The following is a 17,826-nucleotide window of genomic DNA, read 5'->3' on the forward strand; positions in this document are numbered from 1 at the left end:
ATGCTTTAACCACTGTGCCACCAGAGCTCCTTAATTTCAGAGATAACAGAAAAACACACTTGGCTGTGTTGCTTCGAGGGTGAGAAGCATGTCAGGCCTTGGCATAAAGATTATGCATTTCTTTTGGCAATAAGAAGTAAAGCAGCGTGATCGTGCTGTCCATCCTTCCTGGGTGGCCCTGCCTGACGGAGTATCTCCTCAATAGATGGATGCCAGCCTTTGGAAGATCACATAAAGCACTTTTATTCACAGGAGACGAGTAAAGGCCCTGTGAGGTCTGTCTCAGGCCTGCCCGGCCCTGCAGTGGTCTACTTGGCCATGTCAATCAGACTCTGCAGGGAGGTGGGCACCCAGGTCTTCTCCCCCTGGACGAACACCACGCCCCGGTCGATGTAGATCACGATGCGGCCGAAGGTGTACAGCTGCTTCCCCTCATGCCGCTTCCCAATGACGGGCATGAAGACGATGTTGTGCTCCTCAGCCTTGGTCTGGATGAGGTCCTTGAAGTTCATGGGCACCGAGCTGGCAGCCACACCGATGCCCCTCTGGGCCATGTGCTCGGCCTCCCGCCGCTCCTGCATGGCCTCGTACTGGAAGTCCTTCCTCCGCTCCGTGTGGGTGAGGTAGGCGATGTTCTCCCGTGCCCCGGGCTGCATGTAGGCACCTGAGGTACAGAGGGGAAGGAAGCGAGTTGTTCCCAAGATGTATATAAATGGAGACGTGACTAGGCCCAAGTCAGGGGTGCCAGAGGTGTCATCTTTGTAAAACCTACTAGTGTAAAGGGCAGGCAGCTGTACCTCAGAGTCACAAAGCAGTGAAACAAGGCGACCACGTGCCTCTGAGGGAAGTTCAGACGGTGGTGGAGACTACCTAGCAACCAGAGGCGTTACCAAGGAGTCATCGTGACTTATCTACAAGGAATTTACCATTTTTGAGCTGGAAAGCTTGACAGGCGATCAGCACTGTTTTGTTCCTGTGGTGCCTGGTAGGGTTTGCACTGCATGCTGCCAAAGCTTTTAGAATTTCAACAACACATGGCCTATAATAGTTACATTGAACTTTGTACACGCCCCTGCCCTGGAGGACTGGGAAGTGTACTTGGGGAGCCAAAGCACGCACATGTAAAGGGTAACCCAGGACCACAGATGTCAAGTGCTAACTGATGGGCAGGGGACTGTTCTGGGATCACAGGGCCTGGGCTGGCTACGGAAGTATCCAGACAATGTGAAGTGGAGGTAGGACTCAGGGAAGTAGAGTGAAGCACAGAAGTCTATCGGTCTCATTAAACACAGTATATAAATCTGTAATTTATGACTTAAGAGTTGTTTTCATGGGATAGCTTGAGTAGAGAGACAAACTCAGGAAATACAGATTCCAGTCCCAACTGCCCCCTTCACTGTGTGACCCTGAACAAGCTCTTGGCCTCACTGAGCTTATCTGTGAAACTGAGTTGGATTACATGACTACATTTCAAATGCTGTGAATGACCTACTTAGCAACGTGGGCCTGTGGCCTCAGAAGTCAGCTGTACAACGGAATGGGCTACAAAGGCTCCTGTGGAAAAGCACAAGCCCATGCTTGTTTACTTAAGCTCTAGGCTGAAGGGCCCACCTAGAACAACACAGCTGCAGACATAGATCCACAAAGGAACAGCAGACTGCCCACTTCAGACACCAACACCTGATACCAGCTTCTGAGTGCTACGTGCGGAGTGTGTTACAAACCTTAATTCTCTTAACGCCACTTGTGACCTGTGATGGAGGCATCAGAACTGTTGTAAAGGTAAAGAAATGGGGCCAGTGTTAGGGTTTAGACAGGAACTCCAGGCTGTTGTGGTCCAGCAGCACACTGGACACTGCTGTGTGCTGTGTGGGCCCTGCGAGGACAAAGGGCACAGTGGGGCGATGGTGGGCTCTGGAGAGAGACCAACATAGTTAAATCCAGACCTAAGTCAGCTGCATTCAGGGCAAACCGCCCCTCCCAATAACAGGAGGTCCTGACAGCGGGCATTAGCTAACCCTGTGACTGTATCGGCGGGGAGAGTGGGAGTGTCAAGTTGGCGTGTCTGGCCTTCACCAGAGTGAAGTCGCCTACAGGTGTCTGCAAGCCCAGATTCTATTTCATTTACACATTCAGAAACACGGAACGCAGTGCCAGGACCTGCAGAAACGGGCCCCCCACTCACCGACATTGGAGGACACGGCCCTGTTCATGATGTCAAGTGCTTCGTTAAATTTGTCCTTGACAGATGGATGGGCCAGCACTTGGTCTGAGAACATGGACTTCCAGCCCAGGTACCACTTGGTGATCTCCTCATAATTGGGGCTGTTACTGAGCCAGGAGCAGAGCACCTGCCCCAAAAGATACAAGAAACATTTGTGTCCACAGCACAATTCCCAAAGGGACCCTTTGTCTTGATCCTGGTCCTACAAGCTGCTGACTTTACTTACAGGGGCTTACAGTTCCTTAAGTCTGGCACTGAAAAGATGGGTTCTGGAGTCAGCTTGGCAGCTCTGTGACCTTGCACTTAAACTCTCTGAGCCTCAGTCTTCACATCCACACACTGGGGATACTACAGCCTCGACCCCAGAGGGCCACTGTGAGGCATCAATGAGATAAACACAAATAAATCCCATAAGAGTGCATGGTGTGAGCAACTGTTCAGTAAATGGTGGCCACTTGTTAGTAACCACTCCTACCCTGAAGCGTGTTTATTCTCTCTGTAGCCATAGCACTCTCTCTGACAGCTATCCAGGGACTAAGCACCCGCAGTCAGGCCTGGGCAGGAAAGTCAGTGCCGTCTCCCGCCCCAGCCCCCCCCCACCTAACGCACCTGAAGCCACTTGGGGAAGAAGTGCTTCTCCAGAAGGCCCACCAGGCTGGAGACGGAGATCATCCCCTCCCAGTCCATCACCCAGTAGAAGGCATCCATGTGCTGCTGGTGGGGATTAATGACGAGCTCCCCAAGACACATCCCTGCAAGAGAGGCCCCATCTAAGGCTCAGTTGCCATCTCAGCTTCTGAGCTCTTCATGGTCAACTTTAAGCTCCTGATAGACCAATTCTTAAAAATCAGATTTTTTCTAACCCAGAAATAATACCCCCTTTTTTAAAAAAAGAAGAAAGGAATGTGTATTTATTATATACATAATGGAATATATGGAATATATACACTTTGAGAACACCACTGGATATTCTATTATCAGAAGCCAAAATCAGACCAGTCTGGACAAAGCCAAGAGGCACGCTGAGTCTGACGCTGTCACTGGAGACCCCTAGTCCTACTGTCTGTGCGTGAAACAGCACCTTCTACACAGTGAAAATTCCTTTGCATGAAGCTGCTTCACAGAACTCAAAGGTCTGCCTCAGAGGTCAGGTAGCTGGCCACCGAAACCACGGCACCCAAGCTGCGGGGCTTGGGATGCATTTCTCCCTTTGCTTACCCAGCTTGGGCACGATGTTCTTGACCATGAATGCCTCCCAGGAGCCAGGGGTGAAGACATCCTTCCAAGGCTGCAAGATGAGCTTGGCCGAGGAGTCGCTGGGGTGCCACTTCTGCAGGGCGCTAGACAGCTTGCTGCGGATGGGGGAGTAGAGCGGCTCCAGGCGCGCCTGCATGAGTGGCAGCCACGGGTGGGTCCACGAGTGGATGGGGACGGTGTCCGTCAGCGGGTTCCAGTTTTCCACCTGTGCAGGGAATGGGGCGAAGGGGTGTCAGCCCCACGTGGGCCGCCAGCGCAGGGAAGTGCATGATGTGCACGGTCTTTGGGGGAGGCAGCCACGTGCTCTTCTGGCTGAGGCCCACAATCCTCCACACGCGCGTGGGGGTCCTCCGCACGTGTGTGTGGGGGTCCTCCGCACGTGCGTGTGTGGGGGTCCTCCGCACGCGTGTGGGGGTCCTCTGCACGCGTGCACGCGCGTTAGGACCGCCTCACCACCTCATGGAGGGAAAAGAAGAGGCCACTTTGCAGACATTTTATACAACAATTTCCCCAAAACATAAAGACAGTGACCCACAAATAATACACCCACACATTGTACGTACAGAATGTCAGAAATGGCACCATTCAAAGTTCATTAAAGAAACTATGAAAATGATGTAGTTCTGTGGAGAGTTTGCAAAAAAGTGCTGAAAAAAGGCTTAATAGCACAGGGCAATCACTGCTCCACTGACAAATGCTATGGTTCCGGGTGTGTGAATGTCCCCCAGAGCTGCTCTACAAGCCCCCGTGGTTGCCAGGACACCCCTTTCCCCAGCTTGCCCCACCTCCTTCTGCAGCTTGGGGAAGATGAGCTGGTCCAGGATGTTGTCTGAGATCCACACGGGAATGATGTGGACCCAGCTGTCCAGAAAGTCCACCATCGGGTCGCAGTTCCGTGGCTGCCACTGATTGACGATATTTCGGACAAAAGGCATCCAGACTTCCCATATCAGCCTACAGGAGACAGGCAGAGGGACGACTGGTCAGCTGTTCTGAATGGTTCCAAAGTCCACCCGCCACCTGCCTCTCTAGGGTAAGAAAAAAGCTGACTGCATGGAAATCAATATAGCAAGCCAGTAGCCCGGCCCTCATGTCAGCCGGAGCCAAGCCTGCCTCTCGCTGGCTCTCTGGGTCACTCGTTCCAACTCCTGAGGCCTCAGTCTCTTGCTCTGGCACCTGGCAGGATGGCTCTGGGGATCCATGAGCTCACGGCCCAGCACACAGACCTGTCTGAGTTGACCCAGGCATCACACGCCCCCACCTCACCCTCCCGAGGGCTCTTCCCAGACACACAGCCTGTGCCCGGCTGTCCCTCTCACCCTTTGGGTCACAGCTTCAATGTCACCTCCAGACATCTCTATCCCAAGCCCCGTCCAGGCAGGTGTGCGCCCATTATTCTCTATCACTGCACCCCATCTGTACCTCGAGCTTATTTGTTCATGTCCCATCTGCCATCTGTCATATCCACTGTACTAGACAGGGTTGGTGCCCTGCACCTAATCCTTGTGTGACTCAACAGATGCTTGACAAGTGTTGGTTAAGTGAACACGAGTTAATGCAAGTTCTCAGATCAGCGCCTGCACAAAGTAGAGGGTTAAAAACTGGGCCTCCCGCCTCCGCCAGCCATCAGCGATCCTTCCCCAGCCCCGTGAACGGGCAGGTGAGCGGCACCCACCCTGAGTACCTGTGGAAAGCGTCGGCCGAGAGGTCCTGCCCACCGTGGGACAAGAGCTGGTCATTCTCCAGCAGGCTTTTCCACTTGGAGATGGTCTCGGTGCCGTACATGCAGTCCTGGGAGAAACGCATGTGGTTACCAGCATGGGTTAACGACCCTGCCCTGGCCTTGGGACAGCCTCACCGAGCAAGGCCCACCCCAAGCAGAAGGCAGCAAGCAGGTTTTCCCTGATGACTCACTCTGAGGGGGTCCCACTCCTTGAAGTACTCCTTCATGAGCGGGTACACGATGGCCACGGCCAGGTCCACCCGGTCAGACATCCTGTACTCCTCGTAGTACTTGTCCTGGAGGGTCTCGAAGACGCGGGCGCACTCGTCCAGGGTCAGGGGGTTGCTGCAGCTGGGCTGCATCCGCCGCTCGCACTCCTCCACCATCTCCAGGACCTTGCTGAGGTTGGAGATGACCCTCTCCTCGTGGTCCAGCACCTCGGACATCTTCTCCAGCTCGTGCGAGAGGTTGACCACCATGTCCCGCTCGTACTGCAGCTGCCGGTCATTCTGGATGATCTCCTGCTCCGTGAGGTCAATAAGCAGCTGCAGGTTGTGCTCCAGCTCGGGCAGCGTGAAGCCCGGGGCCCTGGCCTCTTTGCCGGGCAGCGGCAGCTGCTGCGAGGGCAGGGGCAGCCCGTCGTCGGGGACGTTGTGCTTGTGGCTGATCTGGCTGTAGCTGTAGTAGACCTTCTGCTCACGGCCTGTCATGTCGATGACCTTGGCGGAAGCGGCGGAGGGGACCCACATTAGTACTCACCGCTGCTACTCTACTGACCGAACGCCCAAGCCTGGGGGGAGGCCCACCCTGTTCAACAGAGCCGGGCAGGTCTCCACGTGGGATCCTCACTATAAGATTATGGGAGACTCCAGGGACAAAGTGTCAGATGCAGCGAGCAGTTCTGAGTTGGATCCCATTTGGGCAAACCAGATGTAGAAGTTTTTTTTAGGAAAACTGAGGGTATGTGACTATAGACAGTACTCCTGAAACAGAATTCATCACTACAGAACAGTGTGACCTGTAAGCCACCAGCATTAGAATCACCAGGGAAAAGATAAGAAATGCAGAGTGCCTGGTCCCAGTAAGAGCTACTGCTCCAGGATCTCCCAGTTGGGACCTGGACACCTGCATTCTTGCCACGACCCCAGATAACTGGGATGCACACTGACGTCGCAGACCACCACATAAGGCTCTCTTTGCGTCCTATGACCCTCCACATTACCTGTATCCTACGCCAAATGACAACAGGGAACCATCACCATTTGTTTTTGGCTACTGAGAAGAGTCATGGAAAACCTAGTACAGTACACACATAAGAGTGGTAGGAAATTGACTCCATTTTTAAGAGTGTTCGAGGCTGGGGAAGATGCCCCGAGGACTCGCCTGCCTGCAGTCAGAGAATGAGTGAGTACCGGCCTCCAGGAAGCAATCTGGCGGCAGCTATTCAGAGTTCTACACGCTTTCACATCCTGGTGGTGGCCCCTATAGGAATCTACCCTAAAGAGATACCCAAAAGCCAAGCTTTACATACAAACTCCAAAAACCAAACCACTGCCATCAAGTCGATTCCAACTCACAGCAACCCCCATTGGTTTCCAAGGCTGTAAATCTTTACGGAAGCAGACTGCCTCATCTTATGTCTATGGAGTAGCTGGGGGGTTTGAACCAGCGACCTTTTGGTTAGCAGCCAAATGCCTTAACCACTACACCACCAGAGCTCCTTACATACAAACTAGCCTGCCTGAAACCAAACCAAAACAGAGAGAAGGTAAAGGTCTAGTGACAGAGGTGGGATCAAGTATGCAGCACAGCTGCTCCCTGCAGTTGTGATCTCATTAAAAATGGTGTCCACTCATTTTCTTTGTTGGTTACTAGGGGTGGGAGGGAAGGGGAGGGAATGCTGTTAGATAGATAGAGATAAATATTGATTTGGGTGAAGAGAAGGGCAATGTACCAAATGTGAGTGACCAATATGGCAGCATTGAGGATGAGAAAGACAGAGAGAGTTACATGGGCAGTACAAACAACAAATATGAACCCCTTTGCAAATACAATACTGAGTTGTCAATGAAAGCAAACATGGGTATAGGGACGGATAGATGGGTGAACAAGCTAAACAATTATGTATGTCTAAATGGAGAGTGTATCCAAGATCATATACAGGGTTGGCAGACAATGGGCCTCTCAGGGTGCAGAAGAGTATGAAGGGATGGACACTGGGAGGAGGTTAACTATGGGGAGGAAGTGGGAGGGGAGCTGCTGCATTGTAAATTTTGGTCAATGACATGAGACAAAGTATATGTGAACTGCTGTATGAAAAGTGAATTTACTCTGTAAATCTTCACCCAAATCCTAATAAAAAAAAAAAAAATGGTGTCCACTGTGGCCCCTAGCCACCCTTCGGGCCTGGAATTGAACTCACTCCTGTGGCTTCCAGCCAGTCAATAGACAGACATATAAGGAACATTTATACCAGTAGACACACTACTTAAAACACTCAATTTGGGATGTGGGAGATCAGAAGGGCAGTATTTTTGTACAGGGAGAGCTCAGAGGGCAGGAATGCATAGGAAAGAGGTAACTACAGGCAGGAAGTGGGAAGAAAGCTGTTACACTGTGGGGACTACAGTCCATGTCATGACACAAAGTGTGTCTGAACTGCTGTATAGAAAATGAACTTGCTCTGCAAACTTTCACCCAAATCACAATAAAAATAAATAATTGGAGATGGAAAAATGGTGTCCATACTATGTTTCTAGCAACAGAAAGGTTCTGAAATCCACTGACTGTGAGCGCCATAAAGAAGGGAATAGCCCTTGGTTTACCATCATCTCCCTATTGCCCTGAAGAGTGTCTGTCCCAGAGGGCGAACTCCTAACTAGCACTGGTGTAGGAGCACGATGAACGGGGACATATCCAGGGAAGACCGACAACCAACATCAAAGGCCTAAGGACAGTGTCTAGTGATTAAATCTGGGCTGTGAGATTACTTTTATGTCTTCCAGACACACCGCCCTGACCTCCCCCCAGGTTCCCCCGTACCTTGACCTGAGAAAGCTCCTTCTGGGGAGCGGTGAGCTTCTTGCTAATCCTGCCCTTGGCCTTCAGCTCTTCCACTGTCTTGTAAGAGTACTTGGGCTTCTTCTTGCTTCCACCAGGGTCTTTCCGCCACTGGCTCAGCTCCTTCTGGAACTCCTGAACCACAGGAACGTAGTCAGATGCCCAAACAAGGACCATTTTCCCAGCCGGTGGGGCCACCAACCATTAACAGACATTCACCAGTCACTTATCCACATCAATTTCTGGACTAAGCACCACACGTGCTGTTAACTGGGTGCCATCAAGTCAATTTCGACTCATAGTGACCCCACGTGACAGAGTTGAACTGCCCATAAGGTTTTCTAGGCTGTAATCTTTATGGGAATAGACTGATCTCTTTCCTGTGGAGCCACTGGGTTGGTTCAAAGCACCAACTTTTCAGTTAGCAGCCCAGTGCTTACCCAGTGCTAAGCCACAACGATGCCCCTTGCCCCGCCCCCTTCACAAACGTGCGGTTGAGGCAGGTGTACCAGACTGGAGGAAGGAACAAGGGGCAAGGCAGTGTTTACTGAGCATCTGCTGAGGCAATAAAACCCACTGCCATCGCATCAATTCCAACTCACAGTGACCTCCATTGGGTTTCCAAGGTGGTAAATCTTTATGGAAGTAGACTGCCCAGTCTTCCTTCTGAGGAGCGGCTGGTGGCTTTGAACTACTGACCTAAGTCAAATGCCTTAGGCAGTACACCACCAGATCTAGCTAGTTCTAAATGTACCTTATGTGAAGCCTAGAAACACAAGATAAAGGATTTTTGTAGTGCCTAAAGCACTTGACTGCTAACCAGACGGTTGGTGGTTCAAACCTACCACCACTCCTCAGAAGGAAGATAAGGCGATTTACTTCCATAGTGATACTGCCTTGGAAACCCAAGGAGGGGTCGCTGTGAGTCGGAGATGACTCGACAGCACACAACAATAATGACAACATACAAAACATTGGTTTTAGTTAAAAATTAAGGTAAACTGGTAGACCCCAAGGTCTCAATCAAGGCAAAGACAGCGTTTTCACATGGGGTCTGCAAATTTTCTGCAGGAGAATCTAGAGCAAAGGAGGAAACTGCTGGACTGAGGATAGTGGAATCCAGCCCACAGAAACGGTTTTATAGTGGTGGTTTGTTTTTCTCACACTGGTTTAAAACTTGGGAAATGGTTCTCCAAGAAAAAAAAAAATCTACGCTTTTGGTTATTTCGGGAAAATGAGAAGATGAGGCAATACTGAGGTGCTGTTCTCCTGGGGCAACAATCACCTGACGCTGAGTGGAGGCTGCTCCCTTGACAAGCCCTAACTTCCTGTCCACCTCAGTCCCACCTCTCCCTGTTGTCTCCCACCTGGCTCAGCTCCCTCCCGTCACTTCTCCTGCCCACCTGGCACCTGTTGGCTTCTGATAACCTTGGTTCAAAGAGAAGTCAATTCAACCTTATCAAGTATCTCCTTCCTCATTAAGGGGACAGAGTCAGTGACAAGAACAGTAAGAAGCTGTTTCTTTACAGCATTCACCTTTCCCTCATAAATGCAAAGGGGAAAGCACCCCCTCTCAATCTACGGAGCTGGTTCCCTAGTATCGCCAAAGCCACACGACACACAGCTGCCAGCAGATGGCTCCCTGCCACGTCTGGGATGCAATCCTAGCACCCAAGAGGCCACCAAGGCCTGTGGTGGGCCCCACCCTGCTCTCTGAACCACTTCCTTCCCCTTCCCTCCATGCACTACCGTCCTGCCACAACGGCCTCCTTCATGGTATCTTAACCATAAAACTCAGAGCTGCCCTCCTGCTGTACTTTCAACTCCCTCCTCTTCTGAAAAAAGTAGGTCACCACCCCTCCCCTCGTGACCTTACGTCCTATCGATGCACTTGTTAGTCCCTATTGTCATTTCCAGCCACCCTGTATGTGCTTGTTTGCTGTCTCTCCCTGTCCACCAGGCTCCACGCCTGTTCCTCATGGCAGACCCGGCCCCCAGCACAGGAGCTGACAGACAGCAGGTGTACAATAAACACTGAAGACCGCTGGGATGAACGAACGAACGAACGAATGAACAGAGAGCCATCTGAAATGGCGGGGAACACCCCCTGCCCCTGACTCCTGACTCTGGTTAGTTACCTCTTCAGCTTCCTCCTCTGAGTCAACCACAGGGAAGTCCTGCAGGGACTGATTGGTACGCTCTGAGCCGTAAGCCCCCACGGCCCCTTTTCCCTTCCTCTGTTTGGCTTCGATAGGGTTGATGATACCTGGCAAAGTGTACCGAGAGAAAGGGAGGTCACGTCACAGCATCGCACGTATTTGAACAGCGCTCAGTGAATTCACACTTCCATGCTCTTTAACCATGCTCTTTAAAGAAATAACACAGGGCTCGTGAGGAGAACTTTTCTCTGCCCAGGGAACATGATTCCAGTGCCATGTGATTTCAAACTTCTGAACTCTTACCCCAGCACACATACTGCTGTCATTAGGCTACCTATTCCTAAATAATTTCCACCTGGACTCATTTTTTAGTGCAGGAAGAAAATGGAGTACTCATTTATCATTGGGAACTCTGGCACACTTTCACACTTGACTTGTCTGGAAGCCTCTAATAAGAAAGCACAGTGATTCAGATAGCATATTGATTCTGATTCAAGTTCGCAATAGAGGTTACAACTTAACATAAGAGTCTGAATCTATTTTACGTAACACTGTCATGCATCGCTTAACGTCCATGATATGTTCTGTGAAACAGGATGTATGTCATTTGGATGTCATGTGAACACCATATTATATACAGGCAGTCCCCAATTATAAACAAGTTCTGTTTCTACGTCGGTCTTTACATTGAATTTGTATGTAAGAACAGTTAGGTATCTAATGTCAGTGAGACAAATGTATGTCTTAGTATACAGAATACCTGTCTGTGTATAAAAAACATTAAAGAAACACTTTCAGATACACTAAAACATGTTGAACACAGTAAGAAAGCAATAATGATCATGTTTCGATGGATGTCACACCGTATCGCCCATTTGTTAATAACCACTGTATGTCCCTCCGATTTTGGGTGGTTGGGACCACAAGCATGTATGCGGTCAGATGACGCCCAAATGGACATTATGCAGTGCAAGACAGTAATTTGTATTTCCCACATTCAAGTTATTTTATGACATGTATAGGCCTTGGAAATAAATGCTGGGTTTTTCTTATAAAAGAGTTTACAAATAAAACCACAGAAATTCATTGACTCCCTACCCCTCCACACGTATCCTTGTCTACTTAGTACTGTTGAAATCTCAAATAAGGACTGTCCCCTTATTTTCAGGTCATCATTTCTCTACTCGAGTTCATTCATTTCTCATACAGCTGACGTTTTTAACACATTGCCTGGCTCTAACTTTAAAAATGATGTAGGGACTACGATTTGAATTCTAGAGAACATTTCTGACTGCACCCAGTTGGTGACTGTGCACAGGAAATAGCGCAAGGGATGGAAGAAAGTTCCTGCACGCAGGATCCGACTGCTCTGTTTGAAGAGCTCTGGTATCAAGCAGGTAAGACTGCGTGCAGGTCCCTGTGTCTCAGCTGGGATGGGGGTAAGAAGAGGCGACGGTGCTGCAGAGCACAGATGGAAGGAACATGGTGGGATGTGCTCGGCAACACGCACACTTTACAACCGTGTGTCTCCAGCTCTTCAAAAACCTACACACAACGTTGTGTTGTTACTGCTACACTGAAGGGCAGGTAACTGTTTTTGCAAAACTGAAAGAAACCTTTGTGAGCAGAGACTGCAGACTGCAGGGCCTCCAGGGCCCAGGAAGGTGAATGTCCACAAGTAAAGTGGGTCAGGTGGGGAACCACAGGGCGCTGGGGAGACTGCTGCCCAGAGAAGGACACGTGCCCTGCCCAAGGGGGCTGCTGTGATTCTGACAGCCCCTCCCGCCCGGCAAACTCTCGACCTTGATGTGAAAGCACCAGGCATTCAATACTGGCAACAAATTCAATTTGCTTTTAGAAACACTGCACGGGCCAAAAAGAAGACTGTGTTTTTACCCTCTCAGCTTGCAGCTTGATTCAAGAAAGCAAGGTAGCTTAAGAGAGCAAATGACTTATGCTGGCAGACCGTACTGCACAATTAAAGGACTTCTGAATGCTGGCAGATCGTGCTGCAGAATTAAAGGACTTCTGAAAGGGAAAAGGTAGGACACAAGCAAGCCATTCCCCAGACTGCCCCTCTTCTCCTCGGACTTGCACCCTTGTACAAACTCTGAGTGACGGTGTGGTACCTTGTGCGTTCTTCCCAAGGCCCCTTCCAGGGACATAGCCCATCTTCTGAAGAAGCTTCTGTCCAATTCCTTTCGTGTGTCTTTCCCAGCTGCCAAAGTCCATGAACGACTTGGTTCCTCCTGCAAAACCTTTCTGGCTGGGTTTAAAATTGCCACCCTGAAAAGAAGAACAGTCAAAACTTCATTGATGGAAAAACAAAAGTCTAAGAGAGCTTCCCAAACCTGCACTGTCGTCAAGTCAATTCTGACTCATAGTGACCCAACAGGACAGAGCAGAACTGCCCAGAGGGTTTCCAAGGCTGTAAATCTTTATAGAAGCAAAGTGCTTCATCTTTCTCCCATGGGGCGGCTAGTGGGTTTGAACCACTGACCTTTTGGTTACCAGCCCACTGCCTTAACCACAGCACTACTAGAGCACCTAAGAAAGCTTAAACACCAAAAGCCAAACTCACTGCCATTGAGTCAAATTCTGACTCAGTGACCCCCGTTGGGTTTCTGAGGCAGTAAATCTTTACAGAAGTAGATTCCTCAGTCTTTCTTCCACGGAGCGGCTGGTGGGTTTAACCCACCAACTTTCTGGTTAGCAGCCAGATACCTTAGGCATTAAGCCACCAGAGCTCCTTTAAGAAAGCTTAGCAGGTGGGAGAATGGCCTGGCAGTCCCAGGCCATTATGACAAATGTCACAGAAACCACCACTGTGTCTGCGACATGCGTCAGGTGAGAAGAGGGGCTGCACTACACGCCTCAGAGGAACCCACTGTCACCACTGGGTTCTGGTGGAGCTCCCTTCCAGGAGACACTGGGGCCACGACGACCTCTGAAGGGGAGTACTAAGGTCACGGTCCCGCAATAAAGACAATACCGTTTTTAACTTCTTCGGTCCAAAATCCTTAGGAAAGTCATCCTGCTTCCCTGGTTTCTCTTCGTCCTCAGAATCTTCCAGCTCCGCCTCCTCGGCCGCCCCCTTCTTGAGCCCGGCGCTGATGAAGCTGACTGGGGCGGAGTAGTCTCGAGCCCTGCCACACAGACACAAAGCCCCCCAGGGCCATACAGACCTGCTCTGCAGCCAGTGGCTAGAAATTTGCATCCCAGACAATGTCTCAGAGGACACCTCATGGAATCCATTTATTTATTTATACATCACAATACCCGAACGAGCCCTGATCCTGCAATCCCAGCTTCCTACAGCACTTTGCATTTGACCTGATGTGTTTAATTCGAATCTAGGGCTGAAGAGTGACCAGTGTCAATGTGGAGTTGGTCATTAATTCCAAATAGCATGTGATAATTCCAGTTTGCCTTTTACACTTTTTAAATTAACTTCCTTTAAAAAGCATTTGTTTCAAACATTGTTCCAACTCCTACTTTGGCTAGTAGTAACTGGAATCTTAAAAGCTTGCAAGCAGCCATCTAGATGCAATGATGGGTCTCTCCTTGTCCAGAGCAAAGAAGAATGAAGAAAACACAAGATTCATGGAAACAATCAGTTCTTGCAACTGGTACACCATGCGATCCTCAGCCTATATGACTATGAGACCAGAAGAACTAGATGGTGCCCGGCTACCATTGTCAACCACTTGGGAGGGGATCTATGTAGTAGATCCTGGATAGAGAGGGAGAACAATGTGGAACAAAACTCAAAATCATTTGGAAAAAAAAAGGGGGGTGGGCAGACCAGGTTTGCTGGTCTGATAGAGCCTGGTGGAACCACTGAGACTACAGTCCCTAGCTGCCCTTCAGGTCTGGAATTGAACCCACACCTGTGGCTTCCAGCCAAATAAAAGACAGGCATATGAGTGAAACACGTACCTGAAGTAGATACATTCCTTGAAGAGAACAATCACGGGAGAATAGAAGGGCTGTTTATGCACAGGGAGACAGCTCAGGTGGCAGGAATGCATGGAGGGATGGACACAGGGAAAAGGTAACTATTGGGAGGAAGTGGGAGGGGAGCTGTTGCATTGTGGTAAATTGTAGTCAATGTCATGAGACAAAGTGTATGTGAACTGCTGCATGGAAAGTGAATTTGCTCTGTAAACTTTCACCCATATCACAATTAAAAAAAAAAAAAAGCATTTGTTTCAGACACAATTTCAAGTACAAATTCAAACAGTTGTCAGAAGAAAATTGGATGCATAAAAATCATTTAAAAAAAAGGCACTAAAGAGATAATATGAGTGCAAAGTACATTAATGAGCATGTTAATCTGTTAGGAAAAAAGGTCCATATCCATTAAGTTTATCTGAATATGAAAACTAACCCAAAATGCCTAAAAAATGAAGTCCCTGCGGTGAAAGGGACTGAATTTCACCTTGACTGACCCAAGAACAGCACTTATAATGGCCACTCCCTTCAGTTCCCTGTTTGTGTGAAATGAGCATGATACATGTGTACTGTGGTTAAAGAACAAAGAGAAAGGACTACAATGACAAGCCCTGGGAATCCCACCAAGCAACGCAACGCTTTACGAAATGATCGGCCTTGTCATTAAACAGCCCACGGCAGCAACAGAAGGGAAGTCTAGGAGTCTCCGTCCCCAAAGAGGCAATATAACTGAGTGGTTGCCAGCCCACACTCCAACATCAGACCCAGATTCTGACGTGGCTCAGCCTTGCCTAGCTGTGTGTTCCGTGGCCTCAGTTTCATCTGTGAAATGGGGATTATAATGGAATCTTCCCTATAAGGTAAGTGAGATGAAGCATGTACAGTACTCAGAATACGCAAGCAACTACGATTATCTTAGGAACGTGGAATTCTTGACCCTGGACCCATCATCCATTTTTAGATTCCCTTGCCAGATGGGAAGAGGTCGAGTGGATCTCTTCACTCCATGTCCCCAGTCTCCACCTCAGTGGGATGGAGCCCACAGGCCACAGACGAGGCAGGGTGAGCTGAACTCAAGTCATCCCCATGCTCTGGCCCGGTGAGCTGTGCCCCCTCACACCTGGTCTCCCACTTGGCAGGGGGACTCTGGTCCTGATCCTCCGTCTCCCTGTCCTCATTCTAGCCTGGGCCTCCACCACCTCTGCAGCCCCCGGCCCTGGCCTCCTCCTGGGCCTCCTTCTTCCAGAAGCTCCGTGCCCACTCTGCACCAACAAGACAGCCTCCTCCAAACTGGCCGCCGTCTCACCACCGCAGCCTCCAGACCCTGCAGACCTGACCTCCCACCCCCTGCAGCTATGCTCCCCCTCCCTCCATTCTAGCCTGTACCCCGTAAGGTAAGGTATCCGTGTGGATGCTCTGCTGCCTCCCATCAAAGGCCCCTGCATCCTCCAACCCAGTTACCTTTGATTCTCCTATCAACGCAAGAGTCAATTTGCCAGAGATCTTCCCTGACCTCCCGCAACAGGTCACACACCCTCAACTGTGTTCTCCTTCTGGTCCTAAATCAGTTACGGACTTCCAGTGTTTGTGTGAGGGCTGGATTCTCCTGCCTCCATGCACCGGACTCTGAGTTCTAGGACTGGCTCTGCAGCACAAGGCCCGACACACAGGAACCGCCCAAGAAGCACGGGCTGGCTGATTACATCAGAAGAGCCACACTCTCTCGTCTGAAGCAGAAACTGTGCCTCCCGAAAGGACCCCGTAAGCCCGGGAGAGAAGTAGACTCTGCACGTATCTACTCAGTGCCCTCCACTCCTCTCCCCTTCCCTAAAGCAGGAGGAGCCGGTCCCCTGGGAGCCAGTACCGTTTGCCTCCAAAGCTAGGCCTCTCCTCATCCGAGTCCCGCTCTGCCCACACGCCGTAGGTAGCCTCTTCCTTGGTCTGCCAGTGGCGCTGCCGGTTGGGGTTGAACTCATTCTGGAGGTCCCAGTCGGTGATCTCAAAGTTCTCGTGCTCGTCCTCATCCTCGTCCATGTGGCCTTCCCCGTCCCGGTACAAGTGGGACAGTGACATGGCCAGTCACTAAGGAAGAGACAAAAAGGGCACAGTCTGTAAAGTCCTGTGGGCACCCATGGAAGGCTTCCTGGGGACACCCTGCTCCTCGCCGCCTTCAGAATGTCAGCTAAACTCAAAGTCACTTAAAACCATTGTAACTATTCCATAAAAGGAACTCTGGTGGAGTAGCGCCTAAGGCACTTGACTGCTAATCAAAAGGTTGGTGGTTTAAGCCCACCAACCACTCCATGGAAGGAAGACTGGGCAATCTACTTCCGTAAAGATTTACTGCCTCGGAAGCCCACAGAGGGTCGCTCCTTGTGGCCTTCAGAATGTCTGTTAAACTCAAAGTCACTTAAAGTCACTGTAATTATTACATAATTACAGACTGTTAAGACACAGTTCAAAAAACAACCAGTACAACAGGTGAGACAAAAGATTAATTTCAACCTTCTATGTGATTCTTAAAAAGTGTGCCTTTCTCTGTCCTACTCAATACTGTAAGAAATCACCCCCATATACAGAAAGAACACATAAAACAAAGTAAGTAACTAGACGGCACATAACAACAACAACAACAACAACATGTTCTTGGATTGTGTCAGAATTGGATAGACATCTTCCTGAACCTGAAACTGTATTATTTTTACCATTTCTGAGGAAGTAGTTGTATCTGGACTCTTGACAAGGGCTCAGGAGAGTGATCTGAGGGTGGGGTAGGGAAGTACTCTCTGAAATAAACTACTTGAAGAGACAAGGACTTTTAAAACTCTTAGTTTTCTTCCCCAAACAAACCACTTTTGATGAGTTGGAAGGCAGCAGTATTTATGAACTCTACCTTAACAGTCGGGCATATGTGGGCTGGAATAGAGACTCCACATTTCTGTGGTTGGGTGATGAGACCTGGTGGTCTGTTTCTGAAACTGGGATTAGCTACTGTGCCAACCATAGAGAACACAAGGTGGGTTTCAATGAGATGGAGCTAAAAATTCGCTTAAAACAGAAAACCAAGCCAGCTCCCCTCGAGCTGACTACAACTCACGGCAACCCCATGTGTGTCAGAGAGAACTGTGCTCCATAGGGGTTTACAAGTGCTGATTTTTCAAAAGTGAACTGCCAGGCCTCTCTGCTGAGGTGCCTCTGTGTGGACTTGAACCACTAACCTTATGGCTAGCAGCCAAGCGCCTAACCATCTGCACCACTCAGGAACACCAAAGAATTGAACTCTTAGCAAATGCTCAAAGGATAACAGAAGCTTTAATAGTCATCACCGATGACTTATTTAAGTTTATGCACCAACCACTAACACCAAAGAACCTGAAAATTTTACCAACTCTGCAGTCTGAAATTGACCAAACATACAGTCAAGATATGTTGATATTTACTGGTAACTG

General features: G+C 49.7%; 1 protein-coding gene across 1 annotated transcript; it reads right to left on the reverse strand.

Moving 5' to 3' along the window:
* Positions 1-308: 308 nt before the first annotated feature.
* Positions 309-16,450, reverse strand: TFIP11 (tuftelin interacting protein 11). The gene is made up of 12 exons (XM_007947942.2): positions 16,242-16,450; positions 13,416-13,569; positions 12,553-12,709; positions 10,403-10,530; positions 8,247-8,399; positions 5,396-5,923; positions 5,166-5,272; positions 4,267-4,435; positions 3,443-3,686; positions 2,834-2,976; positions 2,186-2,351; positions 309-664 (listed from the first exon to the last, which is right to left on the reverse strand). The coding sequence occupies exons 1-12, from the start codon at positions 16,448-16,450 to the stop codon at positions 309-311; spliced, it is 2,514 nt and encodes an 837-aa protein (XP_007946133.1).
* Positions 16,451-17,826: the final 1,376 nt, after the last annotated feature.

The sequence above is a fragment of the Orycteropus afer genome, unplaced genomic scaffold (assembly GCF_000298275.1).
Source record: "Orycteropus afer afer isolate SDZICR_OR568_19922 unplaced genomic scaffold, OryAfe1.0 scaffold00197, whole genome shotgun sequence".
NCBI lineage: Eukaryota > Metazoa > Chordata > Mammalia > Tubulidentata > Orycteropodidae > Orycteropus > Orycteropus afer.